The sequence below is a fragment of the Notamacropus eugenii genome, chromosome 5, assembly GCF_028372415.1.
Source record: "Notamacropus eugenii isolate mMacEug1 chromosome 5, mMacEug1.pri_v2, whole genome shotgun sequence".
Classification (NCBI taxonomy): domain Eukaryota; kingdom Metazoa; phylum Chordata; class Mammalia; order Diprotodontia; family Macropodidae; genus Notamacropus; species Notamacropus eugenii.
The window spans coordinates 276,892,848-276,911,221 of NC_092876.1; the positions used below are offsets into that span (position 1 = coordinate 276,892,848).

An 18,374-nucleotide genomic window follows, 5' to 3' on the forward strand; every position below is an offset into this window, starting at 1 on the left:
CATCATTTCTTATAGCACAATTGAACAACATCCCTTCACAATATACTAGAACAGGGGTGAGGAACCTGCAGCCTTGAGGCCACATGTGACTCCTCTAGGTCCTCAAGTATGGCCCTTTGACTCAATCCAAACCTCATAGAACAAATCCCCTTAGTAAATAGATTTATTCTGTAAAGCTCAGACTAAGTCAAAAGATCGCACTCAAGGACCTAGAAGGCCACAGGTTCCCCACCCCGGTACTAAAACTTGTTCAGCTGTTCCCTAATTGATGAATATCCCCTCAGCTTCCCAATTCTTTGCCACCACATAAAGAACTAATATAAATATTTTCATACACTTGGGTCCTTTTCCTTTTTTTTTATATGTCTCTTTGGGCTACAATGATATTGGTGGGTTAAATTTTATAGCTCTTTGGGCATAGTTCCAAATTATTCTAGAGAATGCTCGGACCAATTCACAGTTTCACTAATGATACATTGGTGTCTCCATTTTTCCACATCCCCTCTAGCATTTGTCATATCTTTTTCTGTCACATTAGTCAATCTAATGATTGTGAGGCAGTACCTCAGAGCTGCTTTAATTTGCAATTCTCTAATTATTAGTGACTTAGAGCATTTTTACATGACCATTGATAACTTTGACTTCTTTTGAAAACTGCCTGTTCATTTACTTTAACCATTTATCAGTTATGGAATGGATCTTTTTTTAATTGACTCAGTCTCCTATACATTTGAGACATGAGATTTTGTCAGAGAAAACTGCTGTAAAAAATCCTTCCCCCACTTCAGCTTCCTTCTTTCCTTCTAATTTTGGCTGCATTGGTTTTGTATGCGCAAAAACTTTAATTTTATGTAGTCAAAATGTTCCACTTTACCTCCTGTGATCCTCTCTATCTTTTGTTTGGTCATGAATTCTTCCCTTATCCATATATCTGATGGATATTTTTTCCATGTTGCCCTAATTTGTGTACGATATTTGAATAAATTTAGATAAATTCACACAAACTTAATAGCGCTTTCTCTCTCTCTCCCTCTCCTCCCTCTCTCATTTTTTTCTTTCCTACTCTTTCTCCTTTCCTTTCCCCTTCTTCCTTCCTTTCTTTTCCCCCTCTCCTTTCTTCCCTATCTCCCTTCCTCCTTCCTTCCTTCCTTCCTTTCTTCCTTCCTTCCTCTCTCCTTCCTCCTTCCCTCTCCTTTCCTTCTTTTTTTCCCATACATCCACCAGATAGCATAGAACTGTGTGTAATATTTCTAAGAAAGAAGAGGGACATCAATGAGGGCTACACACACACACACACACACACACACACACACACACACACACACACACACACACACACTGTTTGGCTTTTGTATTTGGAGTCTTCAGCACAGTTTGGTGAGACAAGCCTTTTAGGGGGTACAGCTAGGTGGCACAATGGATAAAGTACTGGGCCTGGAGTCAGGAAGATCTTCCTGAGTTCAAATCTGGCCTCAGACACTTACTAGCTTTGTGACCCTGGGCAAGTCACTTAACTCCATTTGCCTCAGTTTTCTCAATCTGTAAAATAAGCTGAAGAAGGAAACAGTGAATCACTCCAGTATCTTTGCCAAGAAAACCTTAAATGAAGTCATGAAGAGTTGGAGGTAGCTAAACAACTCCAAATTTCTACTTAACGGTATTTTTAGTCCTGTAGACAATGCTAGGTGCTCTCAGTCGAATTACCCAGTCCTTCATAATTTCTTTGAGAGAAATAGGTTTTTATTCCACATGGAAGAAAGCCCTTCTCATACCTACTATGTGCTTACCATAAGTCAGTCTCTGTTGAGGAAACTCTCCTGCTTGGGTGTTTGGTGTTTCTGAAGCCAGCTTTCACATTAACATGCAATTCGTGATCTGGATTTGTTTGCCCTAGACTTTCAATTTTATTGGTGTAGGAAACTTTTCAGAGAAAGTTTTCTGGACTTGTTTGGAGCCACACAGCTAGGAGGTGTCCCAGGCTGGCCGGAAATTAAGATCTTCCTGCATCTGGTCTCTAGTCACAATACCACAGCCCCTCTCATTTATCCTTCTCAGAAGTATAATACTCCCAAGTGAGGTCATGAATGTAGCATGCTCTGGAGACTGTGTTATACAAACATCAGCTACTATCAGCATCAGTATAACAAGCAGTATGGCATGACAGAGAGCTGACCTGAGAGCCAGGAAGGCCTGAGTCTTGCCTCTGACCCATACTGGCTGGGGTCCCTGGGTAAGTCACTTACTCTCTTAATGCTCTATTAGATTTCCCAAGTCTATAAATTATAGATTGTTGTTGACTTGCTGTGGTAGAGGGAATCTACTCACATGTAGCTCCCAACACCAGTGAAACCACAGGTATGGATCAAACCATATTACTACCACTACCATCATCACTGTCCCCATTGTTACTACCACTACTACTACTTAACTACTACTACTGCTACTACTACTATTACTACTATCTGCAGACTCTCTGTGGCTTACAAATTAGATCTTAAAGCAGCTATGCCTTTATTCCTTTACCTTTCCAAATACATATTTAAATAAATATAGTAAGATTTTAAAAGAGATATTGGGTGATTTCCTTATATAACCTTCATGACCACAGAGTTACTGAAGTTCCTATAAAAGAAGCAAACTGTTCCCATCAGAGATTAGGTTCACTGCCATAATTAGTACCATGTTACTTATTATTTAATTAGTATTTTGCATCCTGAGATACTGTACAATTAAGTCACTAAAAACAACTAGCTTTTACCCACCTAAATGAACCCATGTGAAATGAGTGAATTAAGGAACACGGTGCTGTGGTGGCTGAGGAGGCAAAGATAACCATTCTGGGGAGGGGGATTGGGGAGGAGGAGAGGAATGCACAAGAAGATGGAAATAATAAAATAGAACATGGACTGTGGGTCTAGAACTGAGCTAGTGTGATGCTTTTAACTAGGAGACGAGAAAGCTTCCCAGGACTCCAAACAGGGTTTTCAAATACTTGCTAAACTGCCATGTAGAAAAGGGATTAGATTTCTTTCTGGTCCCAGAGGGTAGAAGAAATTGATATAAATATTCAGATATAAATGTAAAGGGAAAAAATGCTAACCTTCAGAGCTATTTCCAAGTTGGATGGGCTGCCTTGGGAAGTCGTGGGTTACCTTTCATGGGAGTTCTTTAAAGATTTGAGACCCGATCATTTGTCAGAGATGTTGTAGGAGGGATATTTCTGTTCTGTACATGTTGTACTAGTTGAATTCTGAGATATCTTCTAACTCTGAGATTCAATGATTCTTAACATCTCCAAGCCTGAGTAGAGCTAAGCACAAATGGTAGTTTGTTGTGCTGGAATGAGTCAGGAAGCCTGGGTGCAAGATTCAGTTTTGTCTCTAGCTAACCAAACAACGCTGGGCAGGTCACTTGATTTTTCTCAATTCAATTCAACAAAATGAAGCCATTACTGACCTCCTATTCTTCTACCAGGGGTTGGAGACACCTCTGTTTTATGGCCCATCCTTCATGTCCAACATTATTTCCTTATTAGTCCCCAATATACACATTTTTTTCTGATTCAATCAGGCCCAAACCTCAATTTGATCATTTGTAAAATGAGGTGATTGGACAAGATGATCTCCAAGCTTGTTAGCCTTCCTCTATTCCCAGGCCCCCTCCTCTGGGGTCCAGCTTACCATCAACTTACCAGCACCGTATGCTTGTAGGCCCGGTGAATCACAATACTGTAGCCAAAAATAGCCACATCCACCTGTTTGACCCACAAAGCCAGCGATGGGTCCCGGTCTTCATTCTTGGCAGTGACTGTGAATTTGGGAAATAGATCTGTGCTCTGTCTACTTATGGTGGTACACAAGATGAGTGGGCAGCTGCTCTGGAAATCAAAGGGGTAGCCATCAAAGGTCAAGTAGTGGCCATACCCAGAAACAATGCAGGAGGCATCTGTTCGAGCCTGGCAGTAATACAGTCCACCCTCCTCCATGCAGTATTCGTCATCTTTGCAGGGGATGCTCTCACAGTGCACGCTGTTGTCTGTCCCATTACAATAACAGAAGAGTTGACAGTCTAGGTCTACCCAGAAGGTCTCATTCGTGGAGAGCTGGTGCCCTTCAAAGATACAGCCACACTCACTCCGGGGAACACACTGGGTGCCCCTTAGGGCATAGCCCTCATCACACTGGCACCCTTCAGCACAGCTGTCCACACAAATGGGGCCAATGGCCAGGGTCTCGCAGGTCTCCGTACAGGTCATGCACTCTTCAAAGTGGCTGTTCTCGGGGCAGTCAAGAGCTGAAGGCAACCAATGAGAAAGGAGACTCAAGAAGAGAACAGGGATCAGAAACATGTTTTTTAAGGCTTGATTTGTATAACAAAATGAGCATAGAAGTCCTTAATCAGTGCTATGTGACTCTCCCCAGGAAAGGGACCTATGGTGAAATGTTCCTAGGTTCTTTTTTTTTTCTTTTTTTAAGTCCTCACTATACGCAACCACTGCTTTTATGTTCTATTCGTACATTTGTTCAACATCTTTTCATCTGTCATCTTATACCTCTCTTTCATCATATCATTCCCATGCTCAAGAATCTCTAGTAACTCCCTACTGACCATAATATAAAGTTAAAACTCCTAGAATTCCTCCCTTCCTCTCACAATCTGGTCCCACCCTACACATCCAATTTTAATTTTGTACTACTCCCCAACATGTATCCTCTGATCTTCTGGGTCCATGCATATATCCTCTGCACCTTCCATATTCATTCTTTCCATTCCTTCAGTCATGTTGCTCTCCCAGGTATCCTGCCCTTTCAAAGCCCACTTCTCATCTGATCTCTTCCATGAAGACTTCCTACGCATTCCAACCACAGTGGAGATATCCCTTTGCTTTCTTAAAACCTTTGAATCCATGAGTAGTAGCATCATGTAGTGACTGAAGGCAAGAACTTAGAGTTAGCCAGCCCAGGGCTGCTATTTAGTCATTAGGATACTCTGGGCAAGTTATCTGAACCCTCTGAGCCTCTTTTTGCTCATCTGCAAAATGAGATAGTTGAAACAGATGAACTTTGAGGTCCTTTCCAGCTCTAAATCTATGGTCCTATGATAAATATACTATTGCATTTCATTGTGTACTTTCTGGTACTGTTTATTCCCTTTTTGGTGAGTGTTTGTCTTTTCTCCCAACTGGATTCTAACTTTTAAATCTCAGTGTAGGTACAAAGTCCCTTTCTTATGATTCTTTGGTGTTGTCTCTGAGTACCTGGAATAATGCTCAGAAAAAAGCAAGCTTTCACTATATACTTAATGATTAGTCATTAACTTTTGTCTTTTCTATTCTTTACCCACAAGTCTGGTTTTTATCCTGGTTTGTAAGTCCCAAGTGATTGTACAAAGACTAGGACAGGGCCTCATAGAACAAGTTTTCACTTTTCTAGACCTGGCAATCAAAGCAGGGACTCACCCCAGGGAACCTAATAACCCTGGTATCATCTCTCTCTCTCTCTCTCTCTCTCTCTCTCTCCATATATATATATATATACACATATTTGTGTGTATCTACATATTTATCTGTCTAAATTTCTATCATCTATCAATTATACCTCTATCAATCAATCACCTACCAGACAATCATCTTTGTGCCATCTGTTGTGATCTCTGTTTTTCTGTCACTAAGGGCTACATCCTATGTGGAATAATCTGACCTTTTCACCAGGGCATCAAATTTTAGAAGACACAAACATTCAGCATAATAATAGTCATAAGTAACATTTGTACAACTCTTCAAAGCAAAGCAAAAGCATCATCTCCATTGATCCTCACAACAATCCTAGAAGAGAAGTGCTATTATTATCCCCATTTTACAGTTGAGGAATGTGGGGCAGGTAGCGGTTAAATGACTTGCCTAGGGTCATACTTCTAGGAAGTGTCTCAAGTAGGCTTCAAATTCAGTTCTGCCTGATTCCAAGTCTGGCACTCTGTCCACTATTCTACCAAGCCGCCTTCCTACAACAACCCTAAGTCACTATAATAATGAATTCCCTTTCCCTGTGATATGGGGCAGGATTTTTAGCTGCTTTTCCCAATGTGTTTACTGTTTGTTGCCCCAAGAACAAATCTGGAATTTTAAGTCATGGCAGCCCTGCGCTCTAAGACTCTCCACTTGGCCCTGCCTACTCCAGAGGTGATGAGACCTTGTCTTTAAGAAGCCTTCCCTAGCTCTTACACTTATTGCCTCTTTTTAAACACATTTTACAACCCAAGAACATGAAGGACGCTACAGAGAGATAAATTTTATAGCAATAATAGTTTTGTCCACAAGTCCCAATGTCATAGCTCTGTAGCGTGAGCTGGAAGCAGTTCCCCTTCTATGGGCTGGAGGACTATCTCCACTTCATTGCTTTCCCTCCATTGACTTCCAATAGCATATAGCTTTTGAGTTGAAGGCTAGTTCAGTGCTGATTAAGTACATCTGTACAGAGGGATTTTCACATTTGTCTGAATTATGAATGTTATAACATCAACCGCAGGTTTATGGTGATAGCAAATAACATGACTTATTTAAATGACTCTCAGTTTATGACTTATTGTGTTGTCTGAATCCGTCTGCAAGTCTGGAACACACAGACGTGGGGTAATAAAACTTCCCCTAGCTCCCAAAATGCCTCTTTGAAATTACTTAATTGGGCAGCCTGTCTCTGCCAGCAACGGCGCTGGTTAAAAATATCTAAACACAAAGGCAATGGTTGTGTCTCTCTATCATCAAACACGATTAGGTTGCTGATACGCAGCTGCTGCCCATTCTGAACCTCGCTCTCCAGGACTGGATTGGGATTAACTCTTTGGATCCTAATGTACTTTCTAAGCCACTAAATATACACGGTCTAAATTAGACACTTCATAAGGTAGCCTCAGCTTGAAGCTTCCTTCCAAGGAAACTATGGTCAATGTGATTGTTTTTTAGCCATATCTCGCTACAGACTTGTAGGATGCAAGATGGTGAAAAGCTATTCTTGGCATCTACAACACATAGGGAAAGAGAGAATTGTCAGTACTGTTCAGTATTTATAGAACATGCAAATATAAGTAGTCCTCTGCTTAGTACCATGCAAGGTCACAAACATTCCCTATTCACTGGGAGCAAGCCATATAACAAGCAAAGGACAAATAACACAAAGGAATGACTCAAAGTGTCATGGAGATTAGGTGACTGGATTCAGCCAATGAAGTAGAGTTGGAAATCTAGGGGTGGACAGAATATACAAGAGCTAAATTCAATGGGCTATGGTACAAAAGAGAATGCCAGAGGGTGAATAGAAGGGAACTTGGAATAGTGGCATGAGACAAGGGAAACTAGTCAAGGGAGGTTGGGGAGTTTTTTCCTATGGAAATTGCTAAGAACATATCTCAGAAGCTCATAACCATTGAGTCATTTTTGACTTTTTCTTTTCTCTCAACCTCCTACATTCAATCAATTGCCAAGTCTAAGCAATTTTTCTTCTGCACCTGTCTGTTGTTTTTTGTTTGATTAGTCATGTCTGATTCTTCATGATCCCAATTGGGGTTTTCTTGACAAAGACATTGGAATGATTTGCTGTTTCTTTCTCCTGCTCATTTTACAGATAAGGAAACTGAGGCAAACAAGGTTAAATAACTTGCCCAGGGTCACGCAGTCTGAGGCCAGATTTGAACCCCTAACTCCAGTCCTGACATGCTATCCACTGAGCCACGTAGCTAACCTTTACTTCCTCCGAACTTCTACAGCATTCTCTTCCCTCTTCTTGTCTAGGCCCTCATCTCTTCTCAATTAAGTTAATGTAACAAACTCCTAACCAACCTGCTTGTGTCTAGTCTATGTCCTCCCCAATCCACTCTTCACACCACTGCTTGAGTTGTTGTTATAATATGCTTCCGGATGATTTCACTTCTCTACCCAAAACCTTTCACTGGTTCCCTATCGCCTAACAAAGTGTAACTCTTGGTTATGGAATTCAAGACCATGTGCATTTTGGCTCCCTACCTTTCTGGCCTTGTTTCATATTGTTCTCCCTCATGTACTTTGTGTCTCGGTCAAATGGAACATTCCACTATGCTCCCATTCTTACTCTGTTTTGTCCTGATTTTCTGCCTTTGCATAGCTGTTGACCTACTCTTCATTTACTGAAGGCCCTGGCTTCTTTTCGTCCGCAATCTCTCTCCTCTCCCAAATACCTCACTACAATTTGTCTTGACTGCTCCACTGCAATTATATCACTCTCTTTTATATCAGATTTATTTTTCTAATCAATAGGATACTATTAGATTATAAATTACTTGAGAGTGCATTTATTCTACACTCTTAATTATATAGATCTTTGTATTCTCAGTAAGGGCAGCTAGGTGGAGCAGCAGATATAGTGCTATGCCTGGAAAATTCATCTTCCTGAGTTCAAATTTGACCTCAGACATTGTGTGATCCTGGGCAAGTCACTTTAACCCTGTTTGCCTCAGTTTCTTCATCTGTAAAATGAGGTGGAAAAGGAAACAACAAACCACTCTAGTATCTTTGCCAAGAAAACCCCACATTGTTCACAAAGAGTTGGACAAAAAAACTGCACAAAGAGTTGGACATGATTAAAAAATGACTAAACAACAAAAATTCTCAGTGCTTTGCATGGAGTAGGCACTTCATAACTCACAGACGTTAGGTGTCTTGCCCAAGCCAGTGGACACCAGAAATGGGATGTGAATCCAGGCCTCTTGACTTAAGGTCCAATGGCCTCTCTGATATACATCATGCCACCTCCCAAATGGTACCATTATCTTTGAAATTAGGGTTGAATGTAGATCTGCACAGAAGCCAGGGAATGATTTGCCCTTCCAGGCCCCTTCCATTCCTAGAACTTTAGGTTATTCTCTCTTCTAATTATATAATCTCCTCTTTTCTACTATAGGTCTCTAAATAGCCCAGTCCAACTTCCCTGTTTCCTCCCTGGCTTCATAGGGCCACATATAGAGTGAGAACAAGGGGCAGGGGAATGGTTAAAGTGTTATTTATACTGGATGGAAATTTTAGAGATAAAGTGCTCCTCTCTCTCCTCTTTCTCTGTGTCTCTGTTTCTGTTTCCTCTTTCTGCCTGTGTCTCTCTGTCTCTGGCTCTCTCTGTCTCCCTCTTAGAGATACTCTTTGGAGAAGAAAAGTAGCTGCAAGTTTTGACTGTTTTGAGCTGCCGAAGCTGGGATACCTAAGCTCTCTTGCTGCTGTCTTGGCCCTGCCCAGGTGCATTAGCACTTCAGCCCCTGTTTCATTCCCTCTGGGCTTTGCTGCTCCCTGCAGCCTCACAGATAACCTGGGGTGTTGTCTTCTAAACACTTGCTCTGATTACTCCTGGTACAACCATGGCCCTGGGAAGAGGAGCCAGGGGACCAAAAACCTGGCCAAAGATCACAGGTCTCTTACTGATTACTGTCCTGTTTGCCCTAGGGACTAGTGTTATCTTTCTAGAGTAAAAAAACACCCTGACTGGTCACCACCTAGCAAAACGAATGTTGGTCAGGAACAGACGCATCTTCTGAAGTAAAATGAAGGTTCTTTTTCACTTCCTCAGCAGGGTTTGGTACCATCATAGCTCTGATGAATTTCTGCTAATCTCAGCTCAGCAGTAGTTCACTCCTCTCTTGTTCCCCAACAGGTGAGATGATCAAATGAAGGATCGTGATGAGAGTCTGTGACTTAGGGAAGCTACAACAGGAAAGTTATTGAGTGTGTGTATGTGTGTATATACACAAATGTACGTGTATAGATGTGTGTATATCACACACATATATGGCAGCCAAAGTGGTGCAGTGGATAGAGTGCTGGGCCTGGAATCAGGAAGACTCATATTTCTGAGTTCAAATCTGGCTTCAGACACTTCCTAACTGTGTGACCCTGGGGAAGTCACCTAACCCTATTTGCCTCAGTTTCCTCATCTGTAAAATGAGCTGGAGAAGGAAATGGCAAACCACTCCAGTATCTTTGCCAAGAAAACCTCGAACGGGGTCAGAATTAGACACAATTGAAACAACTGAACATAACAATGACTATACATATATAGAGTTATGTATCTCCCTATCTATCTATCCATCTATCTCTCTAGGTCTTGATTCTGATACCTATCAGCTAAGTGACCAGTAAGGTTCTTAATTTTTCTCTGAACTCATTTTTCTCGTTTCTAAAATAGGGATAACCGTGCTTGCTCGATCTGTAACTCACAAGGCTTTTGTAAATTGAAAAATACTATCTAGAGGTGAGCTAATATTCTTCTTCTCCAAGCAGTTGACTGAGTGATACAGGGAAGTACTAAGCAGCAAGGATTCGGTCATTCCCATCTTCCCCCTCACCCCCCACCCCCCACCCCAAGACTTACGGCAGAAGTCGTACGTCCGCCAGGGACCCACTTCGACTTCAGCATTCTTACAAGCGCTGGAGTAGCGGGCTACTGAGTCACAGAGCTCGGATTCATTGCCCCCACTCTGGCACAAGCGAAAGAGGCAGGTCCGGTAGTAGGCAGTGACATTCACAACCCCGTGGCACTCCAGGAAGGAGCTGTTGGAAGGGTCATTGATGATGCCACACCGGGAGCGGCTCCTGTAGAATTTGAGCAGCTCTGAATCGTTGTTGCAGGCCTTCAGCAGGTCCCCACACTCCCCATTGCAGATCTCTTCGAAGGTGGTCCAGCTTTCCAGGAACACCGCTACATTGTCCGTGCATTTGCCATTGGGGAAGCAGAGCTCATCAGTGGCATTTCCGTTGTAGAAACCACAAAGTCCCCCAGTACAGTTGAAGTAGACAGTGGAGAGACGGATGTGCAGCACGCCCACATCGGAGTACTGGACAGTGACAATTCCCTTGGACTCCACAGTGGTGCTGTTCTTGTTCCGGAAAATTTCCAGCTTCCCCGAAGAGTGGAAAAAAGGTAAATCCACTTCCTGACTATTCAACTGGCAAAAAAAATCAGAGCATCGCGGTCAGTGGGATGACATTTACTGAGCAACGTACCAGCTGCTCATGTAATAATGCCATGGTCTCCTCCTTGAACATCTCCATCTGAGAGTAGCAGCAATGTGTGTAGCCTTTGCAAAGCATTCTCCTCACAACCTCAGGAGGTATGGAGTGCAAGCATCTCCATTTCACAGATGAGGAAGTGGAGGCTCAGAGAAGGTGTAAATGATTTACTTATAGTCACATGGCTATTAAGTGGTAGAGCTGATACGGAAACCCCAGTCTTCTAACCCCAAGCGAAGCAGTTACTCTTGTTTTTCCTAGAAGAGGACGTTCTCAGGAGAACAAACGTAAAAGCCCACATTTCTTTCTGTGCCCTGTCTTTTCTTTCCTCCCTTGTCTACTTTCCCTAACCTCACCTGGAGTGGGGGGAATTTTGCAAGAACATTGAATCATCCATCTCCCTAGACCAAGAAAAAGAGAAGCTATAAATCGCTGCTGGGTTCTCAGATGCCTGGTTCCTTTATGAGGGTGTTTCCTACCCTCCTGGGAATTACTTTCCTTGAGAGGAACCTCATTCACTTTCACCATCTTCTTCACTTTGGCTTTGTTCAGTAAAACTTACTTTTCCTCAAGGGCCTCTCTTCCTTACAATATGATAATTATCTATAATTCAATTAAGTTACATACGGAATGTGCTAATAGGAGGGTACTGGATCCTGATCCTCCCTCTCTTTCCAATGTGTGTATTTTACTAGCTATGAATATTATGTATTCTATGAATATTAGTAGTAGAAGGGACTTTGGAGAGCAATGAATCTAACTCTCTTCTTCTGAAGATAAGGAAGCTGAGGCCTAGGGAGGGTATGTGATTTGTCCAAGACAAATCTTCTAGAGTTATTCACCTAGCCCTTTCAGCTCACTCAAAAGCTTGCCTTTAATGATGAGAATTCAGGTCAAGTAGGAGGAGAGAAAAGAGGATAGGTACCAGGATAGGTTGATGGAAAAGATATTTTTAGGCAGGCAAAATCTTTTGGTGGCCATCATATCACTTGCCATAGTCAGTTACCTTCTCCATTTGTGTCTACTATTGGCCCAACCTCCATCTGCTTCATTTAAGAAAGTTCAGTCTTATAGTGTTCTACTAGAGGCAGAAGTGGGGAAGGGCATTTTTTTTTCCCAGAGCCCCCTCATTTGTAGGCAGTCATGGTCAGAGGCAGGAAGTCATTAAATAATAATATAGTAGGATATAATAGAATATAACATAACATAATATTATATAATGCAACATAATGTAATACAATATCTTTCATTTAAACAGTGCTTTGCTGTTTACAAAGCACTAGCAACATTATGTCCTTTGAATGATTCTCACAGCAACTCTGTGGAGATCATAGGGCAAATATCACTGTCTCCTTTCTTCAGATGGGGAAACTGAGAATCAGGGAAGTTCTATGATTTATCTAAGGTCACACCACTAGTAAGTAGAAAAGCCAAGATTCAAGTAGAAGAGCCAGATTCTCTCACTCTAAACCCCACTCTGTGCCCCTTGGACTGATGTCAATTCAATGACCTTCAGAAACTGGCAAACCCTTCTATTCTGGGTGGAACCACAGTAAGCCTATTTAAGCTCTGTCTTGGAAGTAAGTCTTACCCTGATTTCAGATGCACCAATCCCTCCAATCTTGACCTCCTGGTCAGCTACCTGTATCCGAATGCCCCTTAACCAGGTTGGTCCTGCATCTGGCTTCTTCTTATTGATGTCAATTTCCAAGTAATCAGGTCTCTCGGGGCACGTCTTCAGGAGGGTATAGGAGAACTCCATGGGGAAGGCATATGCAACCCCATCAAAGGTGTGTAGCACCTGGTTTTGACTCACAAGGCACACAGTCTCCCTCTTGGGGAAGCAGCCCTGGTAGCCATCCTCCACAGAGCAGACCTCCCCCTCACGGCAGGTCTTATTAAAGCAATAGACGTCTCCGCCCTCTTCACACAAACACTGCACTGTGCAGTTGGCGGTGGCCCAGAAGAACTCCCCCATGGTATAGTAGTGGCCATCAAAGTCACAGCCGCACTTGTGCAGTGGGACGCACTGGCTTGTGCTGAGGACGAAGCCTTCATTACATTCACAGCCCTCCGTGCAAGGTGTGAGACAGGAAAGGGAGGCGGTCAGGTCAGAGCATGTGTCTGGACAACTACTCGTACACACAGAGTAATGACTGAAGCTGGGGCATTGGATTGTCGACACTGATAGGGGAAAGAAGGAAGACACCAGGTTAACAAGTGAACACAACCCAGTTCCAAAGCCAGGATTTGAGTAGAGAATTAGACCTGGAGGAAAATCCTGTCTATTACAGAATATTTAGGTGCTATGAGGGGAAAAGAATGCAAATGCTACTCGTCTAAGGAAAACAAACCAGGGGCCATATCAATAGGTATCGATTGTTGTAAACAGTTGATAGTTCAAGTGTTTATAGACCACATGCTAAACAAATGATTAGATTGTGAACAACTCTGATCACCTCCACAAAAGAGGTTCATTTACCTGACCAGAACTAACTGTATAAGTCAATTTACTACTTGGTGAACAACTGTTACGGTGAGCCCAGGTCTAAAATTAACCCTGGTAAGAGTCAGTGTGATTATCCACAATGTCCAAGACTTATAATCAAAGTCTGAATGGAAATTAATTCACCTAGTACACTGTAATCTCCTTAAAGAAAGGGACCATTTCATGCCCTCCCCCCTTCTATCCTCAGTGCCTAGAACAGTACCTGGTAAAAGGCATTTAACAAATGTTCATTGAATTGAACTGGATTCATTATCCAGGATGGAAGAAGATTTAAATTACAGAAGCGGAACTTCAGGTCAGATGTAAGAAAGAAATTCATAATAGTGACATTCTTATACACTAAAATGGGTAGCCAAGGAAGATAAGACTCTACTTTATTAGAGATATTAAAAGTAGAAAAGATTCCTTTCTACCTTGGATAGTTTGGGTGCTCATCCTACCTGAGGGTGAGGTATTATCTTTGGAGCCTTTGAAGACTTAGGAATCTGTGATTTTGATTTTTGTCTATCTCCAACTGTACATTTCAGGTATTCTTGGTAGGATCTCATAAACAGAATCCTTTGAAGGCCTAGATTATATCAGAGATAAACTCTAAAGCTTCCTATGTAGAGAATAGGTTAATTGAGGATCAGGAAAAGTAAAAAGTGAGAAGCAGGGAGAGGCAAGGACCTTATTCACCTTTAAACACTCTCAGTCAAATTGGTCTGTGCACTGTTGCCCATATATGACAATCCATTTTTTCCTTCCATGTACAAGTGGTCTGTCTCCCATGCCTCAGATGAACTCTTTCCCTTACCCCTGCCTTGTGAACCTCTAGTTTCCTTCAAAGCAGTGCCTAGATACCACTCCCACACTTTTTTTTTTAAACTCTCCTAATTGCTAACACAATGTCTCTCTTGAAATTTCTTTGCATGGTTATGTACATTCTTTGCATTTGCGTTTTTTTTCTGTATCCATGTAGTATCTCCCAGGAGAACATAAACTCCTTGAGATCAGGAACTCTTTTTGTTTTTGCCTTTGTATCCAAAGAGACCAGCACACTACTTTACCCAAAATAGATGCTTCATAAAAATTTGTTGAACTTGTCAAATTGGAGAAATGCTGGACGGAAATTTTGATTAGAAACTTGATCACAACTTCACTCATTTGGGGGTGGGGTGAGACAAAAGAAGAGAAGTTTGATTTCAGTTTAGGTCAAACCAACAAGCCTTCCCCTCTAAATTCTTTGATGTCCTGGGAAATGTATAAGATAGAATCAAAACTATCCAGCAATAGGGCTGGAAAAACAAATTGTCCCTTGTTGGTTTGACTGATATTCTAGGAGCTAACACAAATCTGAGTCTCAAAGAATGAGACTCTTTTAGAAACCAGAACCCAAAATAATACAAGGAAGAAAAATCTCAAAGCTTGCCATTCATCTGGATACTTCTGCTAAGAGATCTCAAAATGACTTTTAATATTATAACACGCCTGGTTAATAGTAATTATTGCTTAGTGGAGAAAAGCAAAGCCTGGAGAAGGGAAATGTTTTGACAGAGCCTTTTGTTGACATCGTGCATAGCTTTAGCAAAGACTAGGCAATTACTGGGCAGAGCAAAAGGAGAAGAACTGATATTTCTCGTGATTTAATATGTTAGGAAGTCAAAATGCTAAATCCCTTAGAATCATGGTCTTGGGTGACCTTTTGCCTTATCTTGCCTGGAACTAGGCCTCCACACATAGTAAGCACTTAACAGATGCTTTATCTATCTATATCTATTGCCTACAGGCGATCTGGGAAGAATCTAGGTTTTCTCGTGTTATTTGAGGATTTTGTTGACTAAGCACTATTTCAGTAAATAAATGGGGAAGTCACATTCCAAAATATTGATTCAGAACAAAGTACTGATAAATTCCTCATTTATCCTTCCCAATCAGCTGATCCGATATTCTGTCCTCTCTAGCACTAGCCAAGATGTAATGCTCTTTAACATGTATAATAATAATAATATATATTCTATATTCTATAATATAATTATACATAAATAATAAATAAATGTAAATAAAAACTTTCTAAATGTTGGCTGTGTAGCAGGAAAAATAAGGTGATGGAATCAACACCTCCGATTTGCACTGGAACATTAGCTCCCATTCGCAAATGTGCATTCATATTAGAGTCACACACCCATCAGTCGGGGGAGTTAGCTATCTCCTCTCTGAAAACTCCACCTTGTTATTCAAGCTCCATGACCGCTGTGGTCCCTGAACTCAATGTTTGCTGTAGCCTGTGCAGCTCTTTCCCTTTACTCTATGTTTCAAGCTCCTTAATTTCATCAAGCATTCCCTTGTTCTCAGGCTATGAGGCTAGGGAGGGGGAAAGATTGAAGGATCCACTTACAGTCTGGCCTCTATTATGTGGAATACTTCAACCCCAGCTTCACTCCTGGGCAATTTGTCCTCAACAAAAATGTTCTTGAAGGTCCCTGAAACTCTATCCCTGCACCTCCTCACCCATACAAGGGGATTCTTTCACTTGGATAGGGATGCCAGCTTACCACAACCAGTCTGAATTCTCCAGTCCCCTATTGGAATGCCAAGGGCTTGGCACACGAGGGCATAGGCCTGGATAGCTTGGCAGAGGAGTGTGCCATTATCCTGGACACTGCACAGGTCATAGACACAGCTGTGGATGAAGACTGTGGGGTCCACAATTGCCCCACACTCCCAGAGGGGACCGTCTGACTTATTGAGAAAACCGCAGTAGTCAGTACCAAAGTAGAGGGCTTCTGTGACCGCATCACACTGGGTACAGTTGTCTACACAGCCAGAAGTGCATTTCCAGTCAGGGTGGTATACTCGCCAGCTTTCTCCCAGATCCAGAACCGATGTGGCTGGCTTCCCATCTGGGCGGAGGAAGTCATCCAGTGGATTTTTGTTGTAGTTTCCACAGAGTCCACAGGTAGAGTTTATGTAGGAGCCTGGGACGGAAATGGAGGCATAGTGCTGGCCATCAAACGTCACTAAGAGCCCAAAATCAGTTTCAACAGCAGTTGACATGCCACTCTGGTAGATTTTCACAGCCCCCAAGTCTATGCTGACAGGCAAAGATGTCACCAGGTCATTAACCTGCCAAAGGACAGTAACAGTTAGAGGCAGGTCAACAGTAGCCAGTGAACATGTTGCAAACAGAAGGCATAGAATCTAGAAGGAACCTTTGAGCCATCAAGTCTAATTCTCTCATTTTACAGATGGGGAAACCGAGGCACAGAGACATTAAATGACTTGCCCAGTATTGTATAGCTAGCAAGCATCTGAGGTAGCCTGTGAATCCAGGTCCTTCTGATTCCAAGTCCAATGTCCTATTCACTACAGAGAAAAAGGAAACCTAATTTGCGACTGATATCCACCAAAAATATTCCAAGTTTCAAACTCTGGTGCTTTACTTTTGTTCTGGCACAGCCTTGGCATTACATGATTAGAATGATGCAGGTCTAAGGATTCATCCCCGTCTAGAGGACAGCCCTGGTTTGCTTTGGAGTACCTGGGTCAAACCTTGGGGTTTTTTCCAAAATATTCCCTCACGTTTTTCTTTTCACCTAGAATTTATTCTTTTGCCTTCACTGACCCTTTCCAAGCCAGCTTAGAACAGAGTCTTAAGATGGACCTTAGAGACCATCTAGTTGTAACAACTATTATAGATGAAGTGAAGTGAGTTCTTTAAATTTCACCCTTCTCTAGCAAACCATCCTCCCTGACTACTTCAGTCCTTATTAATTTCTCTATCCTTCTCTCTTTCCCTCTTCCCCTTCTTTCTCTTCTTCCTCCCTCTCCTTCATTCTCCCTCTTTTCTCTCTTTCTCTCATTCTTTTTTCCCTTTCCCCCTCTCTTCTTTCTTCTCTCTCCCTTTTTTCTTCTCTCTTCTCTCTCCCTCTACTCCCTTTCTCTCCCAATCTCTTCTAACACTTCCAGTCTCTTCCATCACTTCCAGTTTAATTTAACACTTAATTGCATACTGTTTTATGCTGGCCTTTAATTTTTTCTTAGTTCTCAGCCTAAGCTCCCCAAATAGGCAGGAAGTTTCTTGAAGTCAGTGGCATATGACAAGCGTGTATTCTGAGTGGATTGAGAAGGTATTCACTGCATATTTGTCTGCCCTTACAACTTCTCTCGCATATATGCTCTTTTCTCCATTCTCCCTTGTTCAGGCCCTCTTGCCTAGACTATGGCAATATTCTTCTAACTGATTTCTGCATCTCTAGTTTCTCCTCACTCAGCTATCCAAGTAATTTTCCTAAAGCACAGATCTGATCCCCATCCTCACCTGCCCCCACCTGATCTGCCCTCCCATTGCTAGAATCCAGGTGTTTTCTTACTAATGACCTCTGGGCAGATGTGTGCCTTCACAGAGGTGTGCAGGGAACAGATAGCAGAAAGAAGGGGCATATGACAGAAAGTTAGAGAGAGAAAAAAAAAGGCAAGGAGTTGGTGCATTTGCCCTCATTGCTACCGTCAAAGAGGTGAAGAAGGAAACAAGGATTGCCTGGGGACTTGCACGGGGAGGGGAAAGGAGGCAACTTATCTCAGGCAAAAGCACAGGTCCTAAGAAGTAAACACATATTATGGTGAACATCAACCTTTTAAGGTTTAACAAAAACCCAGCTCTTCCTCCAAATGCCAAGAATACCAAGTAAACCTTACCACCTTCCTTAAACAGTAGTACCTTTATTTAAAGGAACAGTGGGTAGGGCAGGGTTTGTGTATGAATAAGTAGATATACTGAAGAAAATAATTGCTCTACATACAGACAAGTAGATATTTAAATAGATAGTAAGGAGCACCCTCCCCACCAAGAACTCTCAATTCACC

The 18,374-nt window shown here is 42.1% G+C and overlaps 1 protein-coding gene across 1 annotated transcript in view; it reads right to left on the minus strand.

Moving 5' to 3' along the window:
• LOC140506119 (tubulin-specific chaperone cofactor E-like protein) overlaps window positions 1-18,374 on the minus strand; it is a 150,737-nt gene that overhangs the window by 40,717 nt on the left and 91,646 nt on the right. Inside the window, exons 16-19 of the mRNA XM_072612921.1 lie at window positions 16,064-16,634; window positions 12,612-13,204; window positions 10,383-10,956; window positions 3,692-4,293 (exon numbers count right to left, since the gene is read on the minus strand). Of these exons, the coding sequence (XP_072469022.1) occupies window positions 3,692-4,293; window positions 10,383-10,956; window positions 12,612-13,204; window positions 16,064-16,634 (2,340 nt within the window). The remainder of the gene's footprint in view (window positions 1-3,691; window positions 4,294-10,382; window positions 10,957-12,611; window positions 13,205-16,063; window positions 16,635-18,374) is intronic.